The 19,067-nt window shown below is 44.2% G+C and overlaps 1 protein-coding gene across 1 annotated transcript in view; it reads right to left on the bottom strand.

Moving 5' to 3' along the window:
• Positions 1-19,067, bottom strand: part of SMYD2 (SET and MYND domain containing 2) — a 50,815-nt gene that overhangs the window by 30,636 nt on the left and 1,112 nt on the right. The window contains exon 2 of the mRNA XM_045452540.1: positions 890-953. Coding sequence (XP_045308496.1) covers positions 890-953 — 64 coding nt within the window. The remainder of the gene's footprint in view (positions 1-889; positions 954-19,067) is intronic.

Below are 19,067 nucleotides of genomic sequence, written 5' to 3'. Positions count from 1 at the left end.
CACTACTAAATAGCATTGGCATTTCCCAGTGTATGAATAAGTTTCCATTAAAAAACAAAAAACAACAAAAAAAAAAACAGACTAAGGAGGGTATACAGAAGTCAAAGACCATATTCTCCCTAAATTCAAACTGTTAGAACAGGGGATGCATTTTCTGTGGAATACCTACCTACGAACATTCTGTGGAACTACAATCTAGTAGACAAGCATGGAAAACACTGCCTCCAAACCCCTCCTTAAGCTTCCCATTCCCGTGGTACAGGAGTCCCTGGAGATTTATCCCTCAAACCAGATGGCTGTGGTCTACATGCAACCTGCCTCCCCAGCCCCCCAACCCTGGCTGCTTCCAAGGCACCAGCTCCAAGGACACTCTAGGGCAGTCACCCTCTGGTTATACCAAGGCTGTGCCAGGGGCTCACCTAAGACTGGAATCAGATTCGGTTTGAACAGGCCATGGGCGACATGTGGCCCTGCTTATGGGGACTTATAAAAATATAGACCTGTGACAGTGAAAATGAAAATATTTTAAAGATACCACTTCAACATTTTCATGTGTCATCTCCGCAATGTTCCATATGTTGCTGGTGGCCTTGGGGGCAAACTGTCAACCTTGGTAACACAGCTGCCTGTACCCAACACGCTCTCCTCGTGTCTTTCCGCTTCTCCTGCACCTGCATGTGGCCCCCAAGGGTTGCCTCCTATCACCGGCTGCCTGTCCGTCCTGGGCCAGCACGCAGGGGTATGCGGCCACATCCTGGGCCCAAACCAAGCTTTCTAGCTTTGGCTGCAAAGGGGTGCTGGGAAATGTGGTGACAAGGAAAGGAAGGACATCGGGGTCCCAATCTTCAGAGGAAGCGAGGCCCTCCCTGCCAGTTGGCCCAGAACCTACCTGACACTCCACATTGCAGTAAAATGCCTGCTTGCATCTTCCACATTTGGACAATCCTTCTTTCCTTAAAAACAGAAAGGGCACTGTAGTGGCGAGAGGCACAGAAATGTGGAGCTGCACATTTTAGCATGCAATAATAAAAGCCATCTGGTCGGAAAGCAGAGCCAAGATTCACCTTACCTTACTCTCCCACTGATAAAGTGGCATTTTCCCAAAGGAGATTTCTGACCAGAATGAGTCCTCGAGTAGGAGTCAGTCAGTCAAACAGTACATGCACCAACGTTTCCCGACCCTGACCGTGTGAAGGGCACCTTCCAAACTGACGAACGATGTGCTCCTTGACTCCTGAGCCTGCCCGGGGAAGCCAGACCCCCACCACCGCCTGCACTATTACTCAGTAGTTTGGGGGCAAGTCAAAGGCTCTTACGTCCTGATTTTCTCACCTGCCTAAGAGGGACAGAAAGACACAGAACCGTCTGGGAAGTCTGACCTCCTACAGAGGATTGGAGGTCGCCTGCACTGGAGGTCACTGCTGAAAACGCAGTGTGGGTGACAACCTTTATTATTTAGAGATGCACGGGAGGCGGAAGATGGAACTGAGGGTGTCGATAATTCAAATGCTGCCCAGAAAGAGAAGTTTAAAAATAATGCAACCCAGCAAGCGGAGACATATTCTTGGATAAAAGATTTCCGGGTGTGATCGGTATACACTCCACCTTGCCGGTGTGATCCACTGAGTGATCCTTCTGCCTCTTTGTAATTAGGCCAATACTCCCTGCCCCCTGCCGTATTACTAGTCCCCAGCTTCCGATCAAGGACAGGGACATCGTTGTTTCCCAACGGCTAGGTGCCAGCGCGTTTGTGGTGTTAGACAAGCCAAAGCTTTTTCAGAAACTGAGAAGCCTCTGCATTAGGCCTCAGGGGACAGAACCCCTCAGAAATTTCTTTGAGGCATGGGCGATATTAAACCAGAGCACTGCCTTATGCCTGCCCACTGCAGCTTTCTGACTTGTGGCAACGTCACGGCCACAAGGGGCACGCTCACCGCTGCCGGGGTGCGGCACTGCAGTGAAGCCACCTCCCCCCACACCGCCCACACCCCCCTGCAGCTCGGGGCCTGGAGGAGCCGAGACTCTGCCATACACACATAATCACGCTGCAGAGCCCTCCCCTGCTCCGCTCCTTGTCAGTGAGCGGCAGTCACCACACTACTCCCACGGCATCGAGACTGTTCCCAAAATGCTACTGTTGGAACTAAACAGACTGCCTTGCAGTTTTCATGACGGCGCTTGGATTCCAAGAAGCGGGCTGAAGAAATGTGTGGGAGAGAAACACATCTTGTGGTTGAGGCATAAATAAATATCCCAAGTTTGCACATCTCAACTGTTTAAAAAGGAACTCACTGATTTAGCGGGGTGTGGAAAGTACCCCTCCCCCCAACCCAAGGTGCATCTGAAGGGACCCTGGCTCTGCCTTTGCATTGTGCGATAAAAGAGAAATGAGATGGATGGTCTCTGCTCTCCTGCATTTATAACAAGGGGGGTGGGGGGTGGGGGGAGAAGATGCTTCTCAAAAACCACTGTGAAGTGACTTGTAAGCAAGTACTTAGTGATGGAGACCTTACAGAAATGCCATCGGGATGGAAGGCAAAGATGGACAAAGCCAGGGAGGGAACTTTGAAAATTGTTTCCAAAAAGACGTGTGTTTAGAAATGGATAATGGATGCCACCCCGTGGACATGTCCACCTGAAGCAGTCATTCATTAACACTTGCTTTTCCGGGGGAAGAGGTCACAGAACCTCTTTGAGAATTTGACTGAAGCTATTAATTTTCCCAATATCCTACCTTCTCCCCAACCACCCCCCCAAAACGACAGAAAATTTTGTGAAATTTCAAAGGCTTTGAGCCACCATCCATGGACCCCTGAAGGGCCTCTGAAACTAGAGTTAAGGCCCCCTGATAAAAAAAGATTAGAAAATTATCACAAAAATATCTTTATTAGCTCTAGACCAGATGAAAAAGCAAGATTATATGGCTTTTTCTGCACAGAGGCCAGCAGTAAAGTAAGTACAAAGCTAAGGTTTGTTTTTAGCCTTACGGTAACATCCCAAGGGAAAGAAAGGGCAACAAAGAGCTCTCCAGAGCTAGGGATGAACTCTACTGGGATTGCATCCGAATAATAAAGGTCCCACAGGCCAGGCTTCATTCACCCCAGCCAGCCACCAAGTCTACAAGCCACACACAACAAGGGACAGGAAGAAAAGCCCAACTTTTAAGTGTTGGCAATCTGGCGTGCACTTTCCACTGTCTAAGGAGGTGGTTCTCAAAATGTGGTCTGCAGACTGCAGGCTCAGAGACTCTTTCAGGGAGCCGGCGGGGTCAAAACTACTTTCAAAACAACACTACTGTCTCGCCACCTGCTCTGCAGCAGGTGTGAGGTGTACAGGAGCCTGGAGGGTAAGACTTCCAGAGCCTTGGTCTGTCCAAGCGTCCTTGTGTTCTTGACTTCCACGTGCTCTGAGTGAGGGTGGGGGAGGGGAGCCCGTTTCACTTAAGAATGTCCCTGATGGGGGCGCCTGGGTGGCTCAGTCGGTTAAGCATCCAACTGTCGGATTCAGCTCAGGTCATGATCTTGTGGCTTCATGAGTTTGAGCCCCGCGCTGGGCTCTGTGCTGGCAGCATGGAGCCCGCTTGGGATTCTCCCTTTCCCCCTCTCTCTCGGCCCCTCCTGCACTCCTGCTGTCTCTCTTTCTCTCAAAATAAATAAATAAACTTAAAAAAAAAAAAAAAAAAAAAAAAGAATGTCCCTGATGAAGCAGTAACAAATAGTAATTTTGTTAAATCCCGACTCATGGGTATGTATCTTTTTGACATTCTGGGACCAAAGGGGACGAAGGCCTGAAGACTTCTGCTGCATCCTGAAGCAAGATGGCCATCTCAGGGAAAAGCACCCGGGTGGTCACTGGAATTGCAAAGTGAACTGGCCCCTTTCTTCCTGGCACATCATTTTTACTTGAAAGAACACCTGGAGACACACTGTGTGTGGTAGAGACTCGAGGACCTGCCAGACACATTATGGAAATGTCACTTCAAGGAACACATCTGAAAACAGGTGTTACCAATGATACAATTTGGACTTCTGAGCAAATACTAGAATTCTGGAAAATATGGATCTGCCACCCTGACCTTGACAGTCTCTCATCTGATGCGACTGGTGGAATATTAACAATTGTGATTTTTTTTTATATGGTTTGATGAAGTACATCTACTTTTAGAATGTCTATATAAGTCGGGGAACCATTCAAATGACATGTATGATATTTTAAAAGTCACACATGGGACACCCGGGTGGCTCAGTCGGTTAAGCATCCAACTTCGGCTCAGGTCATGATCTCACGGTCTGTGAGTTCGAGTCCCGCGTCAGGCTCTGTGCTGACAGCTCAGAGCCTGAAGCCTGTTGCAAATTCTGTCTCCCGTCTCCCTCTCTCTCTGCCCCTCCCCTGTCTCCCACTCTCTCTCTCTCTCTCTCTCTCTCTCTCTCTCTCTCTCAAATAAACATTAAAAAATTTAAAAGTCATGCATGACTAAAAGAATCATTCAAAGTGCAAGACCAAGGGATTTCAATGTAACACAGTACATAAGTCTCACTGATAAGGCTTCACATCGTACACTATGGGTCTAACCTTTAAGGCAAATTCACTTATCAAGGTTTACTGTTGAATAAAAAAAAAAATATCCACAATTAACTGAAAAGGCTATTAAAATACTCCTCTCTGATTATGTATCTGTTTGAAGCCGGATTTCTTCCACACAGTTCAACCAAAACTACATAATATCACAGACCAAATTTTCAGAAGCGCATTTGAGAATCCAGCCGTCTTCCGGAAATCCAAACATTAAAGAGATTTGTAAAACTGTGGGGTACCACCACTATTCTCATGGATTCTTTTGTTCCGTAAAATAGTTCTCATAAAAACACATCATGTTAGCAGTCATGGCTGTTGTCATTTTAAGTTGAATAAATACAATTTTCTGTTTTAATTTCAAATACGGTGAAATATTGATACACGTAATCCATAGAAACAAAAGCTCCTAGGAATTCTCAATTTTTCAGAGTATAGAGGGATCCTCAAGACCAAAAAACACGAAAACTGATCTAACTTGACAAGTCCATCAGCTCCATGAAAAAGAAATTATTCCTATTTTTGAAACGAAGTTAATGAGGACCCAAAGGTGAAATATCTAAGCCAACGTGATCGCTCAGCAAGGAGGTGCAGAACTAGAATTCCCACATAAAAGTACAAATTTTGTCTTCATTGTGTAAGAACATCCTTCCTTGAGTATTGTGACAGTTATTCAGGAGGACATACTACACAAAGCAGCAGTGATCTACGTGTCTGGATAACCTCACAGTAATAACAAAACAAAAGTAAAGGCACTCTCTACTCTGGTCTGCATAGTGTCCCAGGTCCAATGCCACCCCATTCCTGCCACTTTGTTTCAAAGATGCAAGGGGGCGAATCCAGGATCAGTTTTCAAAATGAGATTTGGGGAGCGAGCACCCCCACAAAGAGGATTTCTCAGCCAACTGTGTGACACGGTAATCGGTTTCACTTAAAATGCAGTGGAATGAAATAATGATTAATTCTGTAGTTAGGCTGTGCAAAGAAAGTCCTCCCCTGTCGTTCAGTAGGATACATCTAAGTGTTCCCAGACATCCACTGGGCTGGTCCAAGCTGGATCGTGTCCTCTGGGAACCGGGTGATACAGTACTGTAGCCTCTCACAAACTACCAACCAGCTTTGCCTGGCTCCGGGGCAGATTTTACCGCATGTATGCCCGTAAGGCACCTGCTTGGTCATATGTGAATGCTCTTAACATACATCTTCCTGAGCCAGAATGCCTTCAGCATGGAGAAGGAGAAAAGCTAAGCCAGTCACTGATGGTGAATAGCATGCAAATCTACTCGGATCTACTTTGGTATGAGCAACTTTAGATGAGGCAGGTGGCGGTAGGGAGAGGGAGATGTTTCCACTATCCAGATACATGCCTCAGTTCTTTCTGTGGTTAGGGAGAGATATAAACTTTTCCTAAGTCTAAGGGTTGAAACTCAAACTAAACTTTGCTGAGCTGGTACCCATATTGTGTGTGCATGTGCTTGAGAGAGTAAGGACGCAGAAAGAGAGATTCTGTGAGTGTTTGACTATTGCTGACTGAGACGGTTAGCCTAAGAGAAACTTCATATGGGATATCCGTTTTCACGGTAGGAACATACAAGGCATTTGGAATAAACTCTGTTCCTACAGAAGACACAGCCATAAACCTTTCATTTGCAATGTAACCTGATCTGAATTGTCCAGGAGGTTTGGGGGAAGACTGCCAAAAAAAAAAAAAAGAAGAAGAAAGAGAAGAGAACACTCAACGAAAGACTAATAAAGGCCACTTAGAGGAATAAGTTGAAATAACCCAAAAGGAATGGAACTCAAAGACAGTGAGGGTGAATCACTAATAACCTCTCACAGGGTCTCCAGCTCAGAGTGTGCACCCACCTGGGCCTGTGGTAGGACCCAGCAATTCTCATTTGATTGGTCTGCACTGGGATTTTTTAGAAAGCTCCCTAAGAGATTCTAATGAGCTTCCAGAAAACAGAACTGCCTGCTGAGACCTTTGGTGATCCTTTCAGGCTGAGTGTTTTTTGGGGTGCAGAATTTGCTGAATTGTGTTGAAGTAATTCTTCTCTGCAATGCAGATTGTTTGTGACGTGACTCCTCTTAACAATGAACGTTCCACACTGGATGTGTTGTTGGGTTGTTTAGCTCTGCTGATGATGAATGTTAAGGCAAGGATAAGGTGGCTGACACGGTATTTTCCAACTATGACAAGAAGGTATCTTAGAAGCCAGATGCAGGTTTTAAGAGAGAAGGCTGTGGCTTTTTCCCCACCTCTCCTGATTCCTGCCTTACAATTTAGGGTGAATATGGGGAGTTACTTCCCCAACTCTCTACCTCAAATCCCTTTCTCTTCCTGGTGCTGGAGGTGCTATGTGATCTCAGGCAAAGCATGAATCCTTTCCGAACCTTTCCCTCCCCTGTAAAGATCCAGTTTCTACCACATAGGTTTGGTATGAAAATTAAGTGAGAAAACACAAGTGTACTACGATCACACTTGTAATTGGCCTCCGCTCTTTTTTCGTTTTTTAAGTGGTCACTACTGAAAGACCTTCAGTACAATCTCATTCAGACTCCTACTTGAGGATTTATGTTTCTAAAGTCTTTGTTTCATGCGCAAACATCTACCCTGCTGTGAACGGAAGGGCTCTTTGGACTTAAGAAATGATTCCATCCACAAAGGAGAGAGATGTTACAGGAAAGTGCAACTATCTGATTATCAGCAACTAGGACAGAACGTAGGCGACACGCTCCCGTCATTTTCTACTGGAGGAGACACACGCAGTGATTAATTTTCTTGCTTTTCAAATTTGGAAGCCACAAAGATCAACAAGTTAGACGTGTAATTAACAACTCCGGCTAGTTAATGCGTTGCCGCAGGTGCTGTTGGTCTAGATAAAAAGGATTTGATCCTGTAAGCTCCCTACTTTCTGCCACTGAAATGAATGCTTCGTGGGTTTCACCATGAAAGAAAAGGATACCGGCATGGAGGAGGTTTGCAATAACAATTACTTTTAACTAACGGCGACAGAAGAAGTGACAAGTATGCTCTGTTGAACAGAGGCAGCCCCAGCCAAATGAAAAAGAGAAAAGGAAAAAAGCCCAGCGGCGCAATATAACTTCACCATGGGTTGAAATAAGACAATCAGAAACAAAGTTAAGCCTCCCACCCGGAGAGAGTGGTTACACTAGCAAATTTTTATTTGAGAGAAATAAAAATTGGGGGAATTGTGGGGGAGCCCTATTATCACCCTGGTCAGGGGACAAGGATAATACTAAGGCTACAGGTTTTTGTGTAATAGTGAAAGATGCTCCACGTATCACTTTAATCCACGATGTAACGGTGAAACGGACCCACGTGCAGCGGGGAGCTTCTTCCCGTGCTGAACCTTCCCCTTCGCACCGGGCTTTGTTCTGAGGCTTGTTAAAAGTTAGAGCCCGGGGCCTCTTAGGGAAGCAGGAAATATTTAGGGCAGTAAAGTAGCAACTAATGTCGGTTTTCCCAACTACTGACTGGAACAGGAGCCAGGATTTACAAGGAGGACGCTGGGCTTGGTGGTCGGGGCAGTAAGTGGTTGGCCTTGTTATAAAATTCTGTCACGGGGCAAGATGCGGTAACATAGGTCAAAGGGCAGAAATTTTTAGTTGTACGTTCTGGGGCTCTAACCTACAGCATGGTGACCACGGTTAATAATTCAGTACCATATACTTGGAAGTTGCTACAAGTAGATCTTAAGCATTCTTACCACACACACAAAAGTGTGTGAGGCGATGTGTTCATTATCCTGATCTTAGTAATCATTCCACAATGTATATATCACATTGTCAAGTTGTCTCCTTTAAATATATACAATTACACTTATCAATTGTTCCTCAGTGAAGCTAACAGAATACTATCAACATGACTATACACATCACGGATGCGTTAAAGGTCAGCTCAGCGATGAAAAAAACGTGACGACACTGATTTAGGTTTTGTTGTAACGCAGGCTCTGGTGGAGAGGAAATGTGCCTTTGTCTTAGAAAGAAAAAAATTCATGAAGCTTATGGACAGAAGAGAGAAATATTCAGCCTAAGGAACAGGGAACATTAAACTATTATTTGCAGCCACTGGATGGTTCCTACCTTCCAACCTCACCTTGTAGACCCTTTAAAATCCCTAACGGTTAAACCTGCTCAGAGACGGCATCCAGGTATTTCCAAAACTTAACATTTCCATTTGGAAACATTTTATATCCTAACTTCTATGCGAGATCTGAATGACACTTCCTTGCTACTTTGTCTTTCACTTCTCTGACTGGGATGTCAAAAGGAAAGAAACAATTAATGCCTTCTTTTTTACCTCCATTCTCTCATAAAGGCACTGACAATACATAACATCCACCGTTTCCTCCAGTGGTACAATAAATGATGGATGTTATCATTAGTGCCTTGTAATGAATACCAAGAACACTGGATTCCCCTACGACCGCTATGGCCCTACCTTCTACAACACCCAGGTGAGTAAACATCAAGAAAAAGGACAAAACCAAAGTCATTAAATTGAACTGTTTAAAAACTTGGAACTTTTCCTATTGTTCATGTCAACATTCTGGCCACAGAGTAAGAAAAAAAGAAAAAAAAAAAAAAAAACATGTAAAAATACCTCCATAACCTAACGCTAAATGTAAATTACAGAACAGAGGTCAGGCTCTCTGCGGCCAAACGTGAGAATTAACGCCTTGCACAAGAAACAGGTGACCTGTTTTGCATCTTACTTATAAGAAAATGCACCTTTTAAAACTGCTTACAGGAGAATTTTAAGAGGTGACACTCTCTCACCCCTCTGGTTGTATTTTCCTATAGACAATAAAAAATGTGTTTCAGTGAATGACTCCATCGTGGACTATACCTAGAGAACTCAAACTTATCAGCTACTGTTTGAACAGACTTAAGAGACGTTTTTCTTTCAATCCTTATTGATTCCATTTGTATTTCTGAATAAAAAAGGACATTTTTTATACTATAAAACTTTGTACATGAAGCAGAGAAGAATTAAGTTACTGTACTTTAGCCAAGTAAGCTCTGGTCCAAAAGTATTATTTTCTCTGTGTAAATATTGCACCAGGCTCTGGAGGAATGATATTTTTGTAAAAGTTGAGCTATTTGGGGACATAAGCCCTACCTTCATGCAAATGGTGGTAAATATAAATATCAGGCAAGATGATTCAGCATCCAAATGGCCTAAATGACACAGAATTGAGAGCAGGAAGCTACTTCTAGGACTGAACTCTTTAAGTACACAGAAGTTTGGGTACTTACAGAGAAAGTTGTGTTACTCACCTCTGAATCCCCAGGGTCAGAACACAATGCCTAGAATAGCAAAGTGCTAAAAAAAGAAAAAAATGTACACAGTAAACTACTGTAAAGTAAATATAAAATAGTAACTCAATAAAATGAAGAGATCTGTGGGCTGAAGTATTTGAGGGGAGTTTCATAAAAAAGATACAGTTTGAGCTGGATCTCTCTTGAGGATGAACAGACTTAGGGTACAAGGCCTTGCCTGGGAAGGAGGCCCAGGACAGAGAAGGGAATAATGCAGAGAAAAGCACTCAAGGTTACAAATGGGCAAAAGGAAGGATGAAGGATGACACAGAGCCTTTGTAGGACACTGGAAAGAAACTGTCCAGCCTGTGGTTAGGGTGTGAGCGGAAGAGCAGGGAGGGACAATGCTGGCTGGTGTGGGAAGGGCACTTAATATGGAACACGGGAACAATCAAGATTTTGTCAAGAAAATAGGGATCAGGGTACCTGGGTGGCTCGGTCAGTTAAGCCTCCAACTCTTGATTTTGGCTCAGGTCATGATCCTGAGTTCAAGCCCCGTGTCAGGCTCTGCACTGATAGTGATTCTCTCTCTGCCTCTCCCCCCCCCCCAACTCTCTTGTGCGCGTGCTCTCTCTCAAAACAAATAAACTTAAGAAAATAGGGATCGATGAAGGCTTCTGTGTTTGTAAGGATTCATTTCCAAGAGTGAGCAGAGTTATATATTTAGAAAGGTGAAGAGGTCTGTCCAAAGAGTCACCAGTAAAATGAGTTGCAGAAACGATTCTATTCATTTAAAAGTCATTTCCAAAGGTAACACAGAGCCAGGCCTGGGGCTAAGAGCTGGGTCCACACTCAGGAGCAAGTGTGCCCAAGGAAGTCTATATGAGGGGCCGTGGGAGCAAAGATGAAGGGAGCTACCCCAGCCTGAAGAAATCAGGATGGGCTTCTGGGAACCGGACAGTCAGACAAGCAAAGACAGACAGCGAGGGAGAATCAGCATGACGCACGCATTTGTGGACGCATGTACATGCGTGTGTGCGTGCATATGTGTGTGCATGGGTACGTGTGCGTGTACCACCCCTGACAATTTGGGATTGCAGCAGTGAAACTAACCCTGCAGAGCAGGAGGGACTCAAACACCGCTCCCGATGCCTAGCCCCAGGGTCCCCAGCAGGCAGCCTTGACCTCACAGTGGAGTTCTATCGGCCCTTCTCTGAAGACACACAGAAAGAGAAGGTGGAGGTGAGTTTCCTGCCCTGCTCTGAACCTGGAAAGTACTTCATAGCTGAATGTTTTAGAAGGCCTGAGCACGTGTGGAAATGAATTAAAAATTAAGTGAAATAAGTAGGTTGTTTCTAAATTCTAACTCTGTGAACCTGAACCAGAAATGAACGTTTTTAAGGTGAAAGGACCTTAATGTTTTCCTTAAAGTGATGGTTAGAAAGATTTACTCAGGTGTATGAGAGGATTAAATTTCATTAACTTCCAAAAAATGTCTCCTCAAAGCTGCAGCTGTTTTAACACAATGTGGGGATGTTCCAATTCATTAGACCTGAGTATTGGATCAAAGCTTGCCCTTAGTTTGCAGAAGTCAGGAACTAGGGTGTGTGGTTAAAGCAGAACTGTCTTTATGACATATATGGATTATCAGTTTTCGACTAAATAAAACAAAGAAAAATACTCAACCCCTACACCGTACTGCCTTCAACCTGAAGGAATACCCGCTGAAACCTCACACGAAGTTCAAGGCACCCTGGCTAAAATAAAGATGGAAAAAACAAAAAACAAAAACAAAAAACCCTGCTACAATATAAGCTCCGTGGTGATAGGGACTTTTGTTCCTTTTCTTCACAGTTGTTTCCTAGGGACTTAGAACCCAGCGAGTGCTCCAGAGAAATAAATATTTGTTGAATACATTAAAAATAAAATCCCTGATCTCAAGGAGTTTACCATCTGCTCATAATTAAATGTCTCTTACTGTTGAGGTCTGAAGGCCACGGGAGGCTATCCCTGTGAACAGATTTGTGCCACTGACGGACAAGAGCTGTTTCAGGTAGCACCCACGAAAGGGCTTCCTATGCAAACATCCCCAAGGGTGAGAGAAATCAACAAAGTATGAGCCCAGAACCTACGTCCCTGAAGAGTCTTTCCTGGTACTCAAAGATTGGAGAGAAAAGTCTCTTCGTGTGCAAGGTCTTTATTTTGCCACAAAACGCAACATAAGTCCTTTCAAGTGCCAGGATATGAAATCCTTGAGACTTTTATTTGGCTCAGATGAAAAAGTGTATCATGTTGGTCAGCCAGATTTTCTCTCCACCTCTCTCCCCCAGGATATGCCTGTGTCTTTAAGTGCTGGTGGGATATTCACTTGTCTGGTGAGTTGCCTTTATTTCGCCTCTTCTCCGTGGTGACTCCGGATGCCCTGAGCACTCACCCGCCCTGTCTATCATAGTGCACTTGTGGATACTATGATACCAGTGTGTGAGCTATCATGGCAAGCATTCGGTTCAGATTCTAGGGACCAGAGACTTGCCAAAGCTAAGCGTTTACGAATTCTCAGACCCCCTTCCTATAAAAGGGAATCCAATCTATTTTAATAATATGCATGCAATATCTCCACTCAGTCATCTGAAACCCTCCACTTAGCGTACAAGAATCACCAGATTTTATGTTAATAAATTGGCACAAGGAGCTTCCCTACTATTTTTAAACTTTTGATTGAAGAAGAATCTGAAACACAGCTGGATTCTCAGCGAATGCATGGACCAGAAAGATAAGTTGTTTCCTGAACCCTCAAGACTTTTTGGTATTATTTTCCTGCTAAATTGCATATTTCTGTCCTTCAGAGAAGTCTTGGAGGGATCTGATTTCCTTCTGTTCTATTGTGTTGGTGTGAACGCCTTTGCAATTGAAAAGGAGGCCTCTGAGGGTGGTAGGAACAGAGTCAGCAGAAGTTACACAAAGTGAGGTGTGTGGCTTTGTGACTGGTTAGAGCACCCGTGCTAATGAGGCCAAGGTCACAGGTTCAATCCCTGAAAAGGCAGTGACTTCAGTCAATTCGCTGCCAGAGCAATGCACCCCTAAACTACCAGATTTGCTAGAAATCCAAAGATGTGAAGTTGGGGATGTGGGTGGAAAGGGGAGGCTGACAGAGAGGCTGACAATGTAAGTCCCCTGAGAGCGGACAGAAACCTCTAGTCCCAGAACTGGCTGCTCTCTGGGGACAAGGGGCCAGCACAGGCGGCCTCCCCCAGGGAACTGCTTGCTATAGACAACCAAGGAGCCGCCAGGCCGACCAGAAGAGGGCTCAAAGTCAGAATCTGGTCAAACACAACCAGGGTGCCCTGTTGTAGGCCTAGTTCCATGGAAACGATCACGACACACATATTCAAAGACTCCAGGCAAACCCAGAGAGGGGCTGTCTATGAGAGGCGCAAGAAAATGAAAAATCAGTAACAGAGAGGAAATTCTTCTAAATCCCATAGGCCTTACACAGATCAGAGAAGCATGGCTGGAAGTGAGAAATGATTACCTCGCTCTACATCTGAGGTCTGAAAAAATAGGTGTGGGTGTGGCGATGGGGCGTGACTTCAGTTATCAATGACTCCAAGAACATAAAGAATATTTGTAATTATTGATTGCCTCCTTGGGGAAACAGAAATAAAGCGGCATTAAAATTGTAATTATTTTGGGGCGCCTGGGTGGCTCAGTCGGTTAAGCGTCCGACTTCAGCCAGGTCACGATCTCGCGGTCCGTGAGTTCGAGCCCCGCGTCGGGCTCTGGGCTGATGGCTCAGAGCCTGGAGCCTGTTTCTGATTCTGTGTGTCTCCCTCTCTCTCTGCCCCTCCCCCGTTCATGCTCTGTCTCTCTCTGTCCCAAAAATAAATAAACGTTGAAAAAAAAAATTTAAAAAAAAAATTGTAATTATTTTTTCCTTGTGTGGACAAGAAAAGGAAAGGGATAGTAACCTAAGGCAAAAGAGGTAAGTGAAAAACACCAAAATAAAGGAGATGAGACGCCTGGCTGGATCAGTCAGTACAGCCTGTGGCTCTTGATTTTAGGGTTGCGAGTTCGAGCCTCTTACTTAAAAATAAGATCTTAAAAAAACAGAAAACACTAAAATACAGTAGAAACCTTCTTTGCCGTTTAAGTTCTAAAACAGGCAACTTTGCTGCCTGGGTTCTCACCAGTTTGGAGTTCTTCTGAACACCAGCTACTACCAAACTATAGCTCTGAGCCCTGGATCTTTCCAAAGAAATGTAAGACATGTCTTAGTGTTTTTTTAAAGAACTTTCTGACAGGGAGTGTGCAATCTGCTTGTCCTACACAAATACCATCCAGGGGCCTCCTAAATTTTATTTATTTTATTTCCAAATCTAACCAATTTAACTTTGCACACAGCAAAGTTCTGAACAATGACTGCATTGAAGAAAAACAAAAGGGGTTATACTCTGATGCTGTCTGACCAGAGAGAAGAGAAACAAACTATTTATATGTAGGTATAAAGACTTAGGTAACAAACTCATCTTAGCTCCAGCATAATATTTTTAAATATTCCAAACCCACAAAAGGACCAAAGCCTTGTGTTCTTTTTTATGTTTTATTATGTAATAATTGATACATTAAAAAAAAACATAGATAGCATTCACGCAAATTCAAAGGCACTGTAATAAAAACATCTCTGAACCCAGAACAACCTAAGATATAGATCAAAGATAGCTCCATCAATTTATTTGTTCAACTTTTAGAAACATTAGTTTGTCGAATTACCTGTTAGGGGAAGGGGAAGCAAAAGAGGTAATAAAAATAGCATTCACTCTAGAGAAAGTGTGCAGGGAGGAACAACACAGGTCGACTTAGGCCAAAGGGAGTAAGGGAAGGAAGATCACACTTGGAAAAGGAAATCGTGGCTCAGACCGTGAAGAGCACAGTGCCTGGCCCTTTAGAAGACACTCAATAAACATCCGACCAAAAATATGTGAAATTCAAGGAAGCCATTTCACCTCTCGAACGCTCAGCTTTTTCCTACCTGCAGTGGAAGCCATCCTTGGGAGGATCAAAAGAAGAATGTATCTGGAAATGCTTTATGAGCTGCAAAGAACAGCATGACTTTAAGGAATGTCGTTTTATGGGATCTTCAGATAGTTTTTATTGAGAGGATTTTGTGCAATTGCTTTTGGGGAAGGAAAGGAATCAGATGCCGGTTTTAACTCGCCAGGGTTTGAATTTCACTTCAGCATATCCTGCTGCTGTTCTGTCCCTTTCATGTCAAATCATTTCCAAGCGTACAGGTTGGTCCCAGAGCCCCTAGAAGCTATAACAGGAACTATGCTCCCGCATATGAAAAATACACGTGTGATGGCACTTGCCACATCTGAAATCATGCAACACTTGAAGGGGAGACAGGAGCAATGACAGGCTTGCTATGCAGAAAATTCTGTTTGTCTCCCTATCTCTTCTCAAATATTTGCTTCATCTCATGGTAAAAGACTATTGAAGCGTCTAAGCACTTTTAGAAAAGGCTCTTTAAAAAAAAAAAAAGTTTACCTGTGTAGGTTCATTATATCATTTCCATTAGGTCTAGATTTTGAGAACCAGTGAAATCCATGATTACTCCGGGGGACCTGGGGCTCAGAACTGCCGTTCTTAGCTCTGGGTGATTGTGCCATCTGAAGGATGGCTCTGCTGGTCAACAATTTCCAGTTATTTCCTCCCTGGTGTCCCACCCCCCCCCCCCAACCCCACCGTGATAAAAATGTCCCTGATGCCACAATATTTTATCACCCTGTGTAACACCCAGCACAAGTGAGAGTGCCAGGCGGACTGTGACAGCTTACTCTGCTCTAGCCTAGCGCAATACTAGGAGCATGACTTCTCCTGTTCCTTCTAAGTTCACAGGCAGGTGTTCGTGGAAACATTGTAAACATACAGGAACCTGGTTGTTCAAAGACATTAACTAATTCGCCTGAAGACAAAACATCAGGACGGGGGAAGCCAGAACTCAAACCAAGTCAGTCTGGCACCAAAGTTTCTGCCTTGTTGGCTCTAAATAAATGAAAAACTTGAAATACTGTAATGTTGAAAGTGACAGCATAGCGTCTCCTTACCTGACGTACAGATGGCTGGATTTGGTTTTATTTCATGTAACTTCTTAGAGGAAATCTGTTATCTGTATAGTTTAATCTTACTACCTATTTTTTTTTTTTTTTAAAACAACAACAACACTGGAGCAAAGGAGGAATTCTCTTTTAGAGTATGTGTCTATTTTTCATTCAGAAAGCAAGATAATTTGAGAACATCTGAAGTCATTTCTCCCCTTAGAGACCCTGTAATTCTCAGAGAATGTTCTCGGGGCGCCTGGGTGGCTCAGTCAGTTAAGCGTCTGACTTCGGCCCAGGTCATGATCTCATGGTTTCTGAGTTCAAGCTCCGCGTTGGGCTGTGTGCTGACAGCTCAAAGCCTGGAGCCTGCTTCAAATTCTGTGTCTCCCTCTCTCTCTGCACATTCTCTCTCTCTCTCTCAAAAATAAATAAACATTAAAAAAATATACATTAAAAATAAACATTAAAAATATATGTATGTATATATATTCTCAGAGAATGTTCTCAGAATCAACAGGATCACAGCAGCCCCCCGGAATGACTCCCCCTTCTGATGCACAGCTTCAGGGGCTCGGCCCCAGGGTTCTCTCAGAGAACCTAATCGTGTCTTAAGAAGGCAGCCTCAAGAGTTCTTGGCTCTTAATACTGATTAAAATCAACTCACTATTACTTTGACAGTCTGGTAAAACAATGGGTTAGGCAGGACGAACAGTGCTACGCAATAAAACCGTGAAGACACCTCCATCTCTACATCTGCCGAAACAGGACCTCTCGGTCACTGTTTTGCCCATGCAAGCACTTTAATTTTTAAAACCACTCTGAGTAAGCCAGGCATGACATAAATTCCCTGAAATGGGGTTCTAACAGCTTTACTGCAAGGAAGCTAAGTGGGCCTTCCTACTTTTCCTCATACTTAGAACCAACTGACAAAAAAAGGCAACATTCTCGCCCTTAAATGACCCAGGAACCAAGAAAATCAAAGATCAAGAGGGAGACCTCTTCCCACCTGAGGAACTGCAAAGAATGAATATTCAGATAGAACTGCGTTAGGGCAGATTTTTTTCTTTTTTGAGACAAATAATATAAAGTGTTAAAATATGTCCTTGAATACCAAGTATGAAATATGACATAAAAATATCTGCCATAAACCGGGGGCCAATGGCCAAAATAAGTGTGTGTGTGTGTACATAAAATGTACCTAAGAGGTGTGATAGGGACAGCTCCCAAATGGGAAACATTTATATTTTTAGGAGCTGCCTTCTAGCAGCTGAGGCAAGATACGCATCCCAAGTATCACCCACCAAACTGAGAAAATGTGATACAAATTTAAAATTCACAGAAACAAATCTTTGAACTGGGCCAACACCAAGAAAAGTCCCATTCGACTGTGGCCTGAGAAACTTCCCTTTACTTTTTCAATTTCTAGAACAAACTTATTCCTGCAGAAATCACTTATTTTCCTTCAACATAAATGAAACCTGAATACAGCCTCCGGGGGCTCACTCATGCCAAGCAATATTGTTTATGCTAAACTTCTAGCACAAGCAAGGACGAGGAGTAGTTGTGTTTCTTGTCCCGAGGGGAGGGGGGGGTGGGGGCGTGGGGTGCAGAAGTAGCAGATTTTGCCCTGTATGTTTCAATAGTTGAGAATTCTGCTCCAACTCCTTGAGGTACCGCAGAGACATATATGTGTTCCCTCTACTACAGCCGGACAGACGGAGCTGTTCCTCCACATAATCAAATAGTCAACAGGGGAAATGATGCTGAATCCGTGAGAATGCTCTAACCACGAATTCTAAACTAATTGAACTGAACAGAAATCAGAGTGGAACTCCAATTTCATAGGGATCAAGGTATCATCACTTCTTGTGTGTTACTTTAGTTGATTTCAAATGACTCCTTAGAGAGAAGAAATGAACTGTGGGTGTTGACAGAAGTTCACCAAAGCCAAACAGAGAAGTGTGGCCGGAGTGGGGAGTGGGGGCAGATGCAGTGGTACCGCCCCCAATGCAGGAGGTAGCCCTGGTGAGGGGTCAGGGGTCGGAAGGCAACAGTTAATGACACTCACAAACGCTATTTAGAAAAAGTAAAAACAAAGCACACGCTCTGTCGCATAGGGCGGGGTGATCTGTGGAGCTGCATCTGACCATACATTAATGTTCTAAGGTTGGGGGTGTGGATAGTAGATACAGTTAGGACACTCACAGCTCAAGGGAAGCATCTCTCAGCTCTGCTTCTCCCGCTCCGAACCCAGAGGGATTTGATCTTTAATTCACTGGAGGAGTGCACTGGTAACTACGACCTGTGTACCTACTATGTGCCTGGCACTGTGATCTTCTCTCACAGGATGGACTCCAGGAATCACCAGGATCCCTGATGGAGGAAGCACCTTCTGTGCTGGGTGACCCCGCTTTGCTCCTGCCACTCCAGACACCCACACTGCTTCAGACTCCGAGCCACAGCGAGGCTCAGAAGATCAAGGGACCAGTCACAGCAGCCTTTTTAACTTTGGGAAAACCCAATGCTCACTTCACTCAAACGTTGCAAAGTGGTGCCATGACCCTTTAGCTCTTGACTCACCAATTCAAAGAGCCACATCACATACAGCCCTTAAGCTGCCCACGGCATGATTCTGCGTCTAGTGCCTTTCCAGGTCCCCCCAAGCGGAAGACAGTTCTGGCAGGGAGTCTGGGCAAGATTACTATAATATTTAGCCTTTGTCCCTTCTTTTGCTATGTCTTATCGTAGAATAAGGCACACAAGTCTGGGAGACTGGGGACTCCAGTGTATGTTGGACTTGAGACCTGTATTCAAAAGGTACCTGCAGGACCCCAGGTCAGCATAATCTAACCCAAGAACCTCCATTTCAAAGATGAAGAAACTGAGGTTCAAAGAAAGTAAAGCAGGGTCCATTCTTCAGAGACAAGTGGAAGGTTGGGTACAAACTTATTGCAACGCCATGCTTCCTGTCTCTGGAATTTTATTGAGCACCTAACTAGTAGCAAATGGGCAGAACTGAAGAGAGCAGATTTCATTCCCCTAGCTAGAGGTGAGACTACGTGTACACAACCACGCCACCTCTCTGAGGATTAGTTTTCTCGTCTG

Source organism: Leopardus geoffroyi, chromosome C3 (assembly GCF_018350155.1).
Source record: "Leopardus geoffroyi isolate Oge1 chromosome C3, O.geoffroyi_Oge1_pat1.0, whole genome shotgun sequence".
Lineage (NCBI taxonomy): Eukaryota > Metazoa > Chordata > Mammalia > Carnivora > Felidae > Leopardus > Leopardus geoffroyi.
Note: the sequence above shows the minus strand (reverse complement) of the source record. Positions and strands in the feature narration are given on the sequence as shown.